Below are 15,279 nucleotides of genomic sequence, written 5' to 3' on the forward strand. Positions count from 1 at the left end.
ATTTTATTACTATAACATCTCAAAAATCTCTGCAAATGTCTGATATTCTTTGAGTGCTGGATGCAGAAGCAGCTCTCTTGTTTGTTTATGTCCGTGTTATCTCTGTGGTGTCGGGGCTATGTGTATTGCTCAGATCCGCCCCTTGTTTTTTTTTTTTCTTTCGGCTCCTATCTGTCTTACTCGGCCATTGAATGGTTTTTTTTTTGGCTTTTTCCGGAGAAAAAACGACTGCAGACTTGTTTTTTACGTCTTTTTGATGATATCGGACAGGGTCCGACATTGGACTGGAAAGGGAAAATTTTAATGTCAGACCTGGTCCGACATAGGACCGCAAAGGGTTAAGAAGCTGTGCTGTGCTGTGCTGTGCTGAGGGGGTGTCAGTCTGGCCCAATGACCCTGCTCAAAGGAGTGTGTTGTGCTCTGTGTTTCTGAGGGAAATTCTCACCCTGGAAGCTGGCTTTGATAAAGGAATTTCCTGAGTGGGCAGATGGTGCCTTCCTGAATGAACCGTTTCTGAAAGGGAAGCTGTTTTCACACACCACTGGGCAAACAATGTGGACATATTTTTGTTCCCCACATACTCCCTCCCTCGGCGGTTTGTTTATTAAAAAGAAAAAAAAGAAAACGAAAAAAGAGCATTATTCTCCACTCTGCTATTTCTGTACTGTAGAGTGAAGTGGTATTGAGAGCTTCTGTATCTCAACCACATTTGGCTGAGTCTGGATTGATTCTGCAGTTGACTGGGTGCTGCTGTTTCATGTAGATTGGGGAATGAAAGCACAAACTGTTATTGCTGAAATGGTTAATTGATTTCCATATCGGAAACAAATTAGGGACCTTCTGTGCCGATCGCGTCCATCTGTCCGTCACACTACATGGTGAACACGATAACCGCCATTGACTTTTCATTGATATTCACCAAACTGATCACACAGTCCTAGCCTCTTATAGATGTCTGTGATTGGATGTGGTTATAATCTGATACTCTTGAGTTCTTTCAGAAATATAGTTCCACTTCCAGGTACTGTGGAATGCATTTACATTACTTATTTACAAATAAACATTGATATAATCCTACTAGATTAACTTCCTAACAATATTAAAACATTTTTAAGACTAGGTGGCACACTACCAATCTTTGTTTTACAATATAGAAATGAGACATTAGGAGTGCATGACAAACCTCTCATCAGTGGCCCCCAGTTTCTGTTCATATGCGTTTATGAATGACATCCTCGTATCCATGCATCTGTAAATAAATAGCTTTTATAGCGGACAAAAGAGTATAGAAATGAACGGGTCGGACCCTCTCATAATGGACTGGTTCCCTCTTTCGCCACAGACGATAACAGTAACGGGGTAAGCAGGTGGGAGTTGCTTGGGAATCGCATGTATTGTTTTGATCTCTGATTTTAATAAATCACTCCTTTGTTACAATCCAGGGCTTTTAAATCTACTCTTTTTCTTTTATTTCAACGTCACCTCTTTTTTTTTCTAATCTGTAATCAACCCCTTTTCTCCTCCTCCTCCTCCTCCTCCTCTGCGGAGTAGTGAGTTCACATCCCACTACAACCCCCGGCATGGCAGGCTATAGCTTGTTCCACCCTGGGGAGGGGGGTCTGTGGTCCTGGCTCCTGCTCATCCCAGCAAGCTGTGACGTACAGCAGGGAACTAGGATGCAAATGAGCAGCAGTGCACAGTTAGGACTTGCTTACGGCCCTCATAGGAGTGTTATCAGTTAATCTAAATGGAGTCTGTATACTACTTGAATCTTTAACAAAAAAAAAAAATGTTAAGGAATTTGCTGTAGTTTAGTTCTGTCTGTGACTGTAACAAAAAAAAAAAAAAAACTTCAGGGAGAAGGTTGTTGATGAATTTGAATGGCAGTTATTTTGCTGCGAGATTGAGAGTCACTAAAATAACATGTTGTTGTTGTTTGTAATCCCGTTGATTTAAAAGGGCCTCTCAAACATGTCTTCTCTCTAAGTTCAGCTGGTACACCAGTGTAGCCATTAACCCGTCCCCCTGCAACACTGCCCCCACTGGATGTTCTATGTACTGCAGTGTTTCTTACTGATTACGGCTGTATTGGTACCCTAATGTCACGCTACGATGTGCTAGTAGCTGTAGGATATTTATCATAATACATGTGATGGTCTTGATGGGCTACTTGTAAGATCATTTAAAGAGTATGTATTCATTTGGTGAACTGAAGTGAGCTGTGTTGTGCGTTTGGTCTTGTAGTACGATACAAACGAGACAAACCTCTATTATGACCCCATGTATCATGTAAAGAAGTATCACTATTCATCAGTACACAATAAATCGTTGCACCCCTATTGCGGATATCATTTGTAACCCCTGGAGGCAGGGGAGTGTTGCAGGGGGGACAGGTTGATTGTTACACTCTGGTGTACCAGTGCTCCACTCTGATATCTGGCAGAATCTTGCCCTCTGCCAACGAATGAAAGTGTCACAGAACGGAGCACCCTGCAAAGATTATAAGAAACACACTACGTTACCTTTGCTGTGCCCCGTGCTGTCCACTTTATATTTTATACATATTACTGTATTTGACTGTATTTATCATTTTTTGATCTCACATCATGGTGATCATAAATCAACTGGGAATACAGGTATCGGCATTTACTCTGGAGCTCTGGACTTTATTAATAATGCTTGAATAATGAGAAGATCAAGACTCTTCCCCTAAATGTGGTGCCACAGTATTAGAAAACAAGTGTAGCAATAGGCTTGTATGGTATGTTATTCATTTTATACTTCAATATTTCCACATTGTTCCAAACTTTCTCAGAAACCATAACCCGTTGGCTGTGCAGTTTGTTTACATTCCCCCCCTGAGTTCTGGCCTATGAGGTTATGAGGTTGCCTGTTCAGTTATCTTATAGCTCAGGATACCAAACAGAAATATAATAAAAGTGGGTTTTGTTTGACTGATGAGCAGCGTTCCCTCTAGGTGAATGCACACATTTTTTGCAATAACTGGCAACAACGTTCGCACTCAGTTTACTAACTTTCACAAGTTATTATCATAAATATCAACCTCAATCGAGACTCCAGCCTCTCAAGGTAAACTTATCATTTTTAGAGCTTTCTTGCAAAGCATTAAGCATATTCGTGTCTGTCTTGCAGCTGATGCTCTGATTTCCCTCTGTAAAAATGTGCCAGTGAATCGAGTACAGTACAGGGTGTGCGAAGCAGGCGTCTGGCGATTCTGCCTCGATGGAGAGTGCTGCTCGGTGCTGCAGTTTTGAACTTGTCGTATAATTGAATACTAATCAGTGAAGCACAGTCTTTCTGCATTATTTAGAAGTATAAATACTCTGGTAAACATAAATGAAAATCCCAGTACTCACTTTTACAGTTTTTGTTTTATTTACTTTTTAAAAAACGACCATTTCAGAAATATCATCATCTCAAAAGTTTTGAAAGTGGTAAACATGTAATCAGAATATTAGTCTAAAATCCACATTGATGTATAGAGTAATTAAAGAAGATGCGGCGGATGCTATTTTTAGTTTTGCTGTAATTCGCTTGATCGTGCACGAGTTGATACCATTATATATCATAATGCCAGTCGTAAACACGTAGAGAATAAGAAAGCGCAAGACGGCAACAATGGCAAAGCACTGCATTCTGCTATGCTGAAAAACTAAGAACTAAGTTACAGCACTTAAGCAGGGCTTTTGTATTTCATTTTAGTTTAGTTTATTTCTTTCCACGCTACCTGTCTTTTTAATAAAGCTATAATTAGAATTATTAAACCATCACCGTTTCTTAAATTATATTTTCTAATGATGAAGAAATCAGCTCAAAGCTGTTTTGGATTGGGATTTTTATTTATGTTTTATTTTTTCTAGCTATACCTTCCTGATCGCTTTACTGTGTCACTGCACTACATACTGTTTGCTTCACAAAGAATTATTATTATTTGTTTATTAAGCAGACGCCTTTATCCAAGGCAACTTACAGAGACTCAGGTGTGTGAACTATGCATCAGCTGCAGAGTCACTTACAACTACGTCTCACCCGAAAGACGGAGCACAAGGAGGTTAAGTGGCTTGCTCAGGGTCACACAATGAGTCAGTGGCTGAACCGGGATTTGAACCGGGGACCTTCTGGTTACAAGCCCTTTTCTTTAACCACTGGACCACACAGCCTCCTAGAATTAGCAAAGAAACAATTGGGAGGATTAATTATGCATTGACATTAAAAGAGGCACTACTTAAATTAGAGCAGCACCTTTATCAGTGTTTCATATTTTATCCTGGTTATTATTATAATGTCAGTAAAACGCCAAACTTAATTTGTGGAGTACTGTACATAGGATTACTCACGCACACACACACAGGAAGAGAGGCGCACAGAAGCTTGCTTTTGGTTAATTTTGTTCTTTTCTGAAGGCTAGGTATTTCTTTCTTGATTACAGCATACCTGGTCTCTGAGTCTCATGCAAGCAGCTTCCTGCTAGTAATGTACAATAGCAAATGCCCCATGCCCTGTACCTCTTGGGAGAGATCCGTCCCTGGTCCTACTACATCAGAGGCATCAGTCTGCAGGATAAAATGTATGAGTCAGACTCAATTTACATATTCATTCATTTCAGTTTTAGGGCCAATTTAAAAACCTGTCCTGTCTCAAATGTGCACAGTATGCCAATTTTCCTTTTTCATTTGCTGGTTGGAATTTTAGAAACAAAGTTGTGTAAAGATAAACGTGTACAATGCGGGAGGCTGCAGGAAATTCCGATGTGGATGTCTGCAGACGGCAAGAATAGTTTAAATCCATAGTGTTTGTTTCTCTCACTACAAAAAAACCCCAAAAGAAGTAAAGGACGTGAAGGTTATTCCCTTTTTTTGTTGAACTACATTGTTTTGTTCTATTGAATGCAATGCTACTGCTGGTCCTTAGAAGGAATCTACAAACAGGTTTGGAAAAAAATAAAAAACTTGTGTTCTATGTTCCCACGGATGTTTGAATGTTAATTAAAATGATCATTACCAACAGTGAGATTTAATTATTATCACGCTCATGTGATTTCTGTTGTATGGTACAAGGCAATAAAGGCATACACAGTTTAACAAGCCTCAGCAAAGAGAAAAGCCTACATAGTGTTCAGATAATCTACTTCAATTCGAAGATGTTTCCTCATTGATTGGTGCTGAAAAAAAGTTCGGAAATATCATCAATGAACAGGTTCCTACGATGTCGTGTATGGTGCACTTACCTATTTCAAACTGTGCATACAATTCGTATCAAATTAACTTTATGCTGGGCTTGTTTGTATCTGAATATCTCATAGGGAGCTCAAAGCAACCCACGAACACGTGTATTTATCACCTCGTTTTTTTTTTTTTTTTTTTTTTGTGCAAACTCCATGGCCGAACAAGTATTTAAGAAAAATAAACCCGTGCTCAGTGCTCTGCTTCAGCAACTACTCTGTTCCATATACAATTGGCTCGCTCCGCTCCCCGCTGCGCTCGCGTTCTCTGTCCCAAACGCAGGGCCGGTTAACCAATATGCCAATAACACCATTCACAGAAATATGCATAGGACCACCAAAATAAGGGTTAGTGTAAGGCCTCCACGCCCTTTAATCTGGCTGTGATTCTCACAACAGTGCTGGACATGTTTGTTTTCTGAACTGTTATAATATAATTCTTAGGTTTTCGTGCCAGCAATGAGCCATGATGTTTTTGACAGGTTTGAAGCGTCTTCAGGTGCTTTACTTATTATTACAGCAACAAGAGTCTAATTAAAAAATAAATAAAAGAATATCGATTCCTTTACATATTTTAACATTATATTGTCAGATGCCATATTTAGTTATTAATATGTTGATAAAAAGTGGGGGGAAAAATGGAATTGGAATTTTTGAAGAATTTGGTATTCCCAAGAATGGAAAAATGAGTAGCCCTAAAGATGGTTGTAATTGAAGGCAGTGCAGACGCCAGTGTTTTATACAGTAGAATAAAGCAAGTATATGCAGGCCACCAGTTAAGCATGCAGTCTATATCTATGATAACAAGTGACAGGGCTGCATTGATGATAGGATCTCAGACAGGCTTCATTAAGGTAAATATACACTTCATAAAAGTGCTACATATATATATATATATATTGTAAAAGAATCACCCTCACCGCGGTTCGTTGCCCCTTTAAAAACACTGACCCAACACACGCAAATGGATTTTTGAAAGCGCGGTTGCGCTATTTTTAATGAACACAAAAACAAAAATAAACAAAACAAACACCTAGCTCTCTTTGAGCAATAACTAAAACAAAACAGGAACCTAAACTAAAACAGGACAGCTAAGCTGTTTACCTGTACAAAAACAAAACAAAACAGCACACACAAAACAAAGGCTTCACTCTACCTTTTTCTTTTAATTACAGCTGTACCCACACACCAGCACAGTCGGGCTCCTGCCCTCTTCAGCAGCCACCCAGAGCAGACTGACTGCTCTCTTTTTAAACCCTGCACCTGGCTCTAATTTTCAATAGTAGCCAGGTGCAGGTAATGATTAATAAAACAATTAACAAAAACAATTAAACAATTAAACAAAACAAAAGTGTGCCTTCCGCACATGTTTTTCCAGCAGAGAGGTTTTAACCCCCTCCCTGCCATCTCACAATATATATATATATATATATATATATATATATATATATATATATATATATATATATATATATATATATATATAATATCAGAGGATAATTCAGAATCAGAGGCAGAGCCACAATAAATGTCTTGTTTAAATTTTAAGTAAATTGTAAAATTGTTGAGATACTTGTGTTGGAATATTGTTTCAAATTTGTATTATGCAACAAAAATATACAGACGTGCTAAAATTTGTTGGTACCCCTCCACAAAAAATTAAGAATGCACAATTTTCTCTGAAATAACTTGAAACTGATAAAAGTAATTGGCATCCACCATTGTTTATTCCATACTTAATAGAAATCAGACTTTGCTTTTGATTTTTTATTCAACATAATATTGTAAATAATAAAACAAATGAAAATGGCATGGACAAAAATGATGGGACCCCTAACCTAATATTTTGTTGCACAACCTTTAGAGGCAATCACTGCAATCAAACGTTTTCTGTAGCTCTCAATGAGACTTCTGCACCTGTTAACAGGTAGTTTGGCCCACTCTTCCTGAGCAAACTTCTCCAGCTGTCTCAGGTTTGATGGGTGCCTTCTCCAGACTGCAAGTTTCAGCTCTTTCCATAGATGTTCGATAGGATTCAGATCAGGACTCATAGAAGGCCACTTTAGAATTGTCCAATGTTTTGTTCTTATCCATTCTTGGGTGCTTTTAGCTGTGTGTTTTGGGTCATTATCCTGTTGGAGGACCCATGACCTGCGACTGAGACAGAGCTTTCTGACACTGGGCAGTACGTTTCGCTCCAGAATGCCTTGATAGTCTTGAGATTTCATTGTGCCCTGCACAGATGCAAGGCACCCTGTGCCAGGTGCAGCAAAGCAGCCCCAAAACATAACCGAGCCTCCTCCATGTTTCACTGTAGGTATGGTGTTCTTTTCTTTGAAAGCTTCATTTTTTCGTCTGTGAACATAGAGCTGATGTGACTTGCCAAAAAGCTCCAGTTTTGACTCATCTGTCCAAAGGACATTCTCCCAGAAGGATTGTGGCTTGTCAATATGCATTTTAGCAAATTCCAGTCTGGCTTTTTTATGTTTTTCTTTCAAAAGTGGAGTCCTCCTGGGTCTTCTTCCATGGAGCCCACTTTCGCTCAAAAAGCGACGGATGGTGCGATCAGAAACTGATGTACCTTCACCTTGGAGTTCAGCTTATATCTCTTTGGCAGTTATCTTTGGTTCTTTTTCTACCATTCGCACTATCCTTCTTTTCACTCTGGGGTCGATTTTCCTCTTGCGGCCACGCCCAGGGAGGTTGGCTACAGTTCCATGGACCTTAAACTTCTTAATATTTGCAACTGTTGTCACAGGAACATCAAGCTGCTTGGAGATGGTCTATTATTTTCTTCCTGATCTCCTCAGACAACTCTCTCCTTTGCTTTCTCTGGTCCATGTTCAGTGTGGTGCACACAATGATACCAAACAGCACAGTGACTACTTTTCTCCATTTAAATAGGCTGAATGACTGATTACAAGATTGGAGACATGGGTGATACTAATTAAAGAAACTAATTAGTTTGAAATATCACTATAATCCAATTCTTTATTATCTTTTCTAAGGGGTACCAACAAATGTGTCCAGGCCATTTTAGAATATCTTTGTAGAATAAGCAATAATTCATCTCTTTTCACAGCTTCTTTGCTTTATTCTATGACATACCAAAGGCATGCAAGTATACATGATAAAATAGCTTTTAATTTCATCACTTTTCAGGAGGAATGAAGCATTATTTCAATGAGCTGTAAGGGTACCAACAAATTTGAGCACGTCTGTATTAAAAGGGTTAATGCATGGCCGAAGGTTTCTCACTGATAATTTACCCTTTCTCAGTCAAAACGGCAAGTTTATCTGTATCTAAAAAGCTTTGAGGAACGCTGCAGATAACAACAGTGTACAGGAAGCTTCTGAAGAACGGGTTATTGTTCATACTGTATAGATCAACATGAATGTAGAATATACTCTATACGCTAAGCATAGATACAGTGTATTGATAGAAGCCAGTCCTCAGCTGTCATGCTTGTCTGATGTGCCTTCTGCTCATGCTCTCAAACGAATGCAGCTTGCTGTGGCAGGCTGATAAGGCAATGCCAACGGTCTGTTTGGCCACGGGAAATTCCGTGCTAAGGAAGACTTTGTGGAACTTCCTGTTGAGGGGTGCACTGTGGCAAGGTTGGCTACCATTCATACAAATCTGCTGGGCAGAGAGCATTATGGGAAGGGCTTTATGTCTGTAAAAACCCTTTTAAACTGTCACTGGATAACTACATAAGACATTAACAAAAAAAAACACATACTCCCCTGGGGCCGGTTTTTCAAAATTTTTAATCTGGGTAACTGATCCGGATTTTGTAATCCTATATTTTGTGATCGAGATTACTTTTATCTGGATCATTTTGATCCGGTTTTTCAGAAAATGTCACTGCTGGATTACATTTATGCAGATAACAAAGAATCACGATTGTGAAATCTAGTTTTTTGAAGTGGGCTAGTTCTTAATAGTGTATTGTTGTTGTTGTTGTTTTAAGAGGCCATGATTTATGATATAGCCTAATTTAACAAAAGAAATAAGATTGTGGTAATAATGATTAATACACAACTTTATTTATGATGTTTTATATTATTATTTTTAAATCACACAAATCCCTTTTAATGTTAGTGCACATATTATAATGCATGCAAACAATTATTTTATTTATGCCTACTTAACAGAAATTAATTAATTAATTAAATCTAAATTGAATAAAAATACAACTTTTGAAAAAAGTATATGTGTTTTTAGACATTATCATCGTCTTCATCGTCGGTCGGGAGTCCACCATCTCAGACCGTATGCTTTTTTTTTTTTTTTTAATTAAAGCTATACCACTAAATACGTGTTTTCCTTTTTTCTGGCATATATACAAAACTTAAATAAATATGTAAATATGATATTATAACATTCGATTTTGACAGATAGCGTGTGTTTGCTATGACATTTCAAACAAAATATCGATGTTCTATGATCATTTAAAAGCTAAATCCACCGCTGCAGTAGGATCACAATTATCCTGGTATTTTGGATCAAAGTAATCCTGATCTCCTCTTTAAATTCTGATTAAAAGTGCGATCGGATTACCAAAACGAAATCCTGATCACAGTCATCCCGGTCGCATTTTGATGTTTTGAAAAACCCAATTGCACAATGTAATCCAGATCAAACGCGGAAATCCAATTATCAAAGTTTTGAAAAACCGGCCCCTTGTGTGTCTATATATCTGTAGAACTGGAAGGAAAGAGTTAATTAAAAGATTGTAAGTACAAAAAAAAACTGTGATTGAGATACAGCTGTGTTGCTGCTATCGGGGGGAGAATGCTTGTTTGATTGCCTGGGAAAGAGGCAGTAAAAGGAACTGAACTGACCTCACCAGACCTGGTGCAGGTAAGAGTTGTCAAGACGCAATTTCGGTGACACACAGAGATAAGCCAGCAGCTAAGCTTTGCATGCAAAGCGTTGTAGAGACTGACTTGGAAACGCTCACCTGAGTCTTCTTCTGCTGACTGACCATCCCATACCCATGCTGCTTCCATTTTGGTTTATAACTCTAACTAGATGCTTCGTTATTGTGTCCCTTGATAATGTTTAAGCAATATGTGTGTAACTTTTATTATTGGGGTCAATACAGGAAACATGTTAAATTCTGCTTAAATCCTTATTGCGTGTGCTCCTTCAGACACAAATCCAGAAATAATATTGTTTCCTTACAGAACCGTCTGCCTGGTTGTGATGAAACCTTATCAAACTGCAACAGAAAACTGAACACAGGTTTCGTTTTTATCCGATTAGTCTACAACGGGTCCCCCTGACTGAATATTTTTGTGGAACATGCATTGTTATTGGAAGACAGAAAGGACGGAGCTGTTTTTAGTTCAGAGCGTTGAACTTTGTTACAGTTCCCAGCACTTGTATGCATCAGGGGTTCCCAAAAACTAAACAAAGAGAGCTCTGTTTGCTTGTATTAAACGGCTTCTTGTAGCCGACCGTGTGTTACAGCATGAATCACAACACCCATTTAATACATTGTGAATTCGCAATGATGGTTAAAACAATGTTGAAATTTAGTAACCATTCCTTTAGTAATCGGTCTAATATTGGTTATTATGAACGTGTGCTTGTAATCCAGTCTTGTTGCGGGAACTGCTGTTCATAGGTCACATGTCTGAACATAGGTCTTCCAAGTTTTACGTGTATCTAGCGACCCGCATGTGATGAAACTTGCACAGGACATTGTAGTACGTTTGTCATACTGAACACTGTACACACATTAAGAGAAGCGCTTGTTTGACGACTCAGGTTTTCTGTGCAAGACTGTTTTGACATGCTTGTTTAATTTTGTTCCTAAAAAAATGACACTAGTTCTCAAAAACTAGGTGAGCTATTTATTAATTCTGGTTCTGTTTTTTCTTGCTCAATTTGATAAAACAATGCATTGACATTCGTTCTAATAAATTAATGATCACCTCGTTAGAAGAAAAAAAAATCGTCGGGTTCATTTTTTGTAATGCTTTTTATGTTGAGATTTATTTTGTTTAATAGAACAGGTTTAATAAAAAAGGTTAATGGAGGAATGCAGTTTCTAGTTCATTTTCCCCTATGCTGACTTCCAGGTTCGTCAGCAGCAGCTCCACTCAGATGCTGGTTTTGTTTTTGTCTCTTCTGAAGAGGAACTCTGATCACACTCATATCGAGAGTGCTGTTCCCCACAGGAAATTTCCTGTGACGGACTTTCTGGGGAGACTTCTTGTCAGGCAGGTCCCCTGTGGGGAAGATAACAGAAAGCGCAGCGCTGCGGCGAGACCACATTCGAGCTGACTGTCACTGTGGTGCTGTTTTCAAGCTGCACACCTGACTCATAACTGAGTCAACGCAGGAACACTGCTGCGCGAGGGAGCGCTTTGTTCAGCTGACAACTCATTCAGTGACGTCAGCGCTTCTGTTTTTAAAGATTCTTTTCCGGCCCTCGATTTATCTAAGTGCAACAGGCAGAGTCAAAAATAAAGAGAGGCTCCCATCAGCCAAGCTGAAGAAAGAAGACAGGCCCATTGATTTCTCTGGGAGGGAAAAAATAAATGTAAATTCGGTTTCTCATTGGATAAGGGTTTGTATTTTCTAAAAAAATAAAATGCACACAAGCTTATATAAGTTCAAATAAGTTAATTCATTTAACATTTGACATGCATCTTAGCTTTTTTTGTTGTTGTTGATGGTTCTGTTTTTCCTTATACAAAAAATTGCTGCAAACTTCATGCTGGATGAAATGAACAAGAAAAATATACTTTTCCTTATTATACAGGCATGGAAATCAGACTCCTATTACAGAGCAGTTTCATCCATTCAAGGTTTTACTATAAGCTTGATTAACCCCAGTGTATAGGTAACAAGCTCAGGTGTGTCAAATTCATAGTAAAACCAGGACTGGACCAAACTTCTGTGCAGTGGGTGTCTTATTTCCATTCCTCTTCTACCCCGCTGGGGGTAAAATCCCTTTCGACTGGGATTGTAGTGGAGGTAGGCGTCGGTACATGGGTTCCTCCATATATTTCCTCCACAGGGCAGCAATGTGGAGTAGTGGTTAGGGCTCTGGACTCTTAACCGGAGGGTTGGGGGTTCAATCCCAGGATGGGGGACACTGCTGCAGTACCCTTGAGCAAGGTACTTTACCTAGATTGCTCCAGTAAAAACCCCTGTATAAATGGGTAATTATATAAAAAAATAAATAAATAATGTGTTATCTGTATAATGTATAATGTGAAATAATGTATAATGTGATATCTTTTAACAATTGTTATTTATTAGCATCTGCTAATAAATAATAATAATAATAATATTTGGAGAACCTCTTGGGGTACGTATGTTACTTTCTTGTGTTTCCACTGTGTTCTGAAATATAAGAACGTTGTTCCAACGTTAGGATCAGCTGTTCCAGTACCCTGAGTTTGCCTGAGCTTTCTCCTGTGCAGTCACTGTAGTTTTGGATGTTTGTTTTCTTCCAAGCTGGCTGGAGTCGCTACAATTAAAGGAACTGCTTCACACTCCCATTAAGAGCAGGGGATTCCCGTCCTGACTTTGTTGTTATTGCAAAACAGTTGCCAGACTGCAGTGGTTTATAGTGCAGGGAAGGGAATAGAGAAGCTTCAAAGCGAGAAGCGCCTTCTCCTTTCGCTCAGCCTTGCTTCACAGTCCTCTTGCTTACTCACAAAGGCAGTCTTCTACCATAAGAGACTCGACTGTACATATTAACGGATAGTAATAAACAGTGTTCATTTTTATCCAGGTCTCATTAAACAGATCTTAACCTTCCTCAGGTTTTCTGAGCCTCAAAGATATCAAATCTACTGGTGACTTTATTAAATGTGGTTTAAAAAAAAAATGATGGGATAATAAAACATGCAAATATACAATGCAAATTCCGAGAGTATACAGAACTGATGGAAGACGGAAAATGCAGTTATTTGCAATAGACCGAGTGACTGCTCATTGTATTGCGTTAATGGGGTCCTAATCGATGGCTGTCAGTTTTCTAATAGAAGAGTGGTTCAAAACGGGGAGCTCTTTATCAGCATTGCTTGGGTTTCGCTTGTGATAGGACAGCTTCTTCCTTGCAGCCCTATGCAATCCAACCATTTCTTAAATATCACTTTGCATCCAGACAGTAGCAATACAGAGTCTCAGTCTGCAATGCCTTCTGCATCTCCCCTCTACTGATAAACGAGGGACCGAATCAGCAAGTGTGCTTTTAAAAGGATTGGTATGAGCTGGATCATAAACAGACACGTCATAATGCCGGTGGTGCCACACTCTGCCTCAGTGGATTTAAGAAACACCACATTTGTTTTATCCTCTTACTAAAGTATTTTACATTAAAGGTTCGCAACTCAAATACAAACGGCTCTCAGAAATGTCTTCAATCTGACTACAGCTGGTACACCAGAGTGTAACCATTAACCTGTCCCCCTGCAACACAATTACAGGAGTAAGAAAGAACAGCAAATGGGGCATTTTTTGCATCCAGGTGTTGTAGGGGGGCAGGTTATTGGTTACACTCTGGTGTGCCAGCTGAACTCCGGTAAGTGTAGCAGTGTTTGAGAGCTCTATAGAGTGCACAGGGATGATTTTACAGCTGGATATCATGATTTGAAAAAGAAAGCTATATACAAAGTTAAACACAAATGCATTCTCAACATTAGTGGAGTACTGTAGTTAATCCACTCGCGAGGAGTTGAGAGTCATCCTCTTCAGTAAATTGACCACAGCAGTGTTTTATTTCTCTAGGAAGTACAACATATGGTAACGAGAGTATGTGCAAACCTGGATGAAACCGTGTGTGGGCCCTGGTTGTCTGGGGGTCCTCTCCTCCTCCCTCCCTGGCTGGTGTGTTTTGACTGTGGGCTCCATCTCTCCTCCACAGGCTTGCAGCCGCTATACTGGAGGCGGGAGGATGTGGCACAGTGGCTGCAATGGGCTGAGAAGGAATTCTCCCTACACCCCATCGACAGCAACACCTTCGAAATGAACGGCAAAGCTCTCCTGCTCCTCACCAAGGAAGACTTCCGTTACCGGTGCCCTCATTCCGGTAAGCGCTGGCAGGACCACGGCACGACATTTAAACTCCCAATTAGAATATGAAATCCATACGAACTGAATAGTCTGCTTTGCAGTACGTGCAGTCGCATACTGGTGGAATTCTCTCATAAAAGACACAGACATGCACACTCAACTGCATTGTACGCTGATTACTGATGCGTAGCATTTTCTGTTTCATTCAATGCATCCTGGTGACTAAGTTTACCCCAGTGGCCTCAATACAGCTCTGAAACATGTCTTATTTAATACAGCTGGTACACCAGAGTGTTACCATTAGCCTGTCCCCCCCTGCAACACAATTACCTAAGTAAAAAAAAAAGAACACTTACTGCACCCCACTGGAGGCAGGGGGGACAGGTTAATGGTTACACTCTGGTGTACCAGCTGCACTTGCAGAGAAGACATGTTTGAGGGGGTAAACAGTCACCAGAATCTGATGAATGAAACTGATCTACAGAGGGAATCTAAACAACAAGAAGAATACAGTAGTTAAGATACCTGTGATGTTTCAGAATTGTTTTTAATCAGTAAAACGACTAAGTAAGAAGCAATTGTACGATAGAAACAGAGTGAGGACTCCTGAGTGGCGCCTCCTGTAAAGGACGGGGTAGGGGTTAGGTCGGCTGGGGAGTCCTTGGCTCACCGCACACCAGCGACCCCTGTGGCAGGCCAGCCTGTACGCAGTTCAGAACTGTGTGGTCCTCCAACACTGCAAGTTCTGGAGATGGCTGCACAGCGGGCTTGCAGAGTGAAAAAAAGCGGACGGATGACGGCACTCGTTTCGGAGGACGCGAGTGCTAGTCTTGTTAAAAAAAAAAAAAGATAGATAGATAGAAACAGAGCCAGGTTCACAGTTTAGAAGTTGGACATCAATGGTTTTATTTGAAATAAAATATAGTTTATGAAAATTCTTACCAAGTCCTAAAAGATTAGTTCAGTTTTGTGTCTGGGATTCTATTAGACACGG

At 39.6% G+C, this 15,279-nt stretch overlaps 1 protein-coding gene across 5 annotated transcripts in view; it reads left to right on the plus strand.

Moving 5' to 3' along the window:
• The window catches only part of LOC117414940 (transcription factor ETV6-like), a 42,481-nt gene that overhangs the window by 12,775 nt on the left and 14,427 nt on the right, over positions 1–15,279 (plus strand). For all 5 annotated transcript variants that reach the window (XR_009329148.1, XM_059026857.1, XM_034024798.3 and 2 more), the window contains one exon: positions 14,137–14,301. Coding sequence is in view for 4 of the 5 variants with exons in the window: in XM_059026857.1 (XP_058882840.1) it covers positions 14,137–14,301 (165 nt within the window). In the remaining variant the exon portion in view is untranslated. The remainder of the gene's footprint in view (positions 1–14,136; positions 14,302–15,279) is intronic.

This window comes from Acipenser ruthenus, chromosome 7, assembly GCF_902713425.1.
Source record: "Acipenser ruthenus chromosome 7, fAciRut3.2 maternal haplotype, whole genome shotgun sequence".
Classification (NCBI taxonomy): domain Eukaryota; kingdom Metazoa; phylum Chordata; class Actinopteri; order Acipenseriformes; family Acipenseridae; genus Acipenser; species Acipenser ruthenus.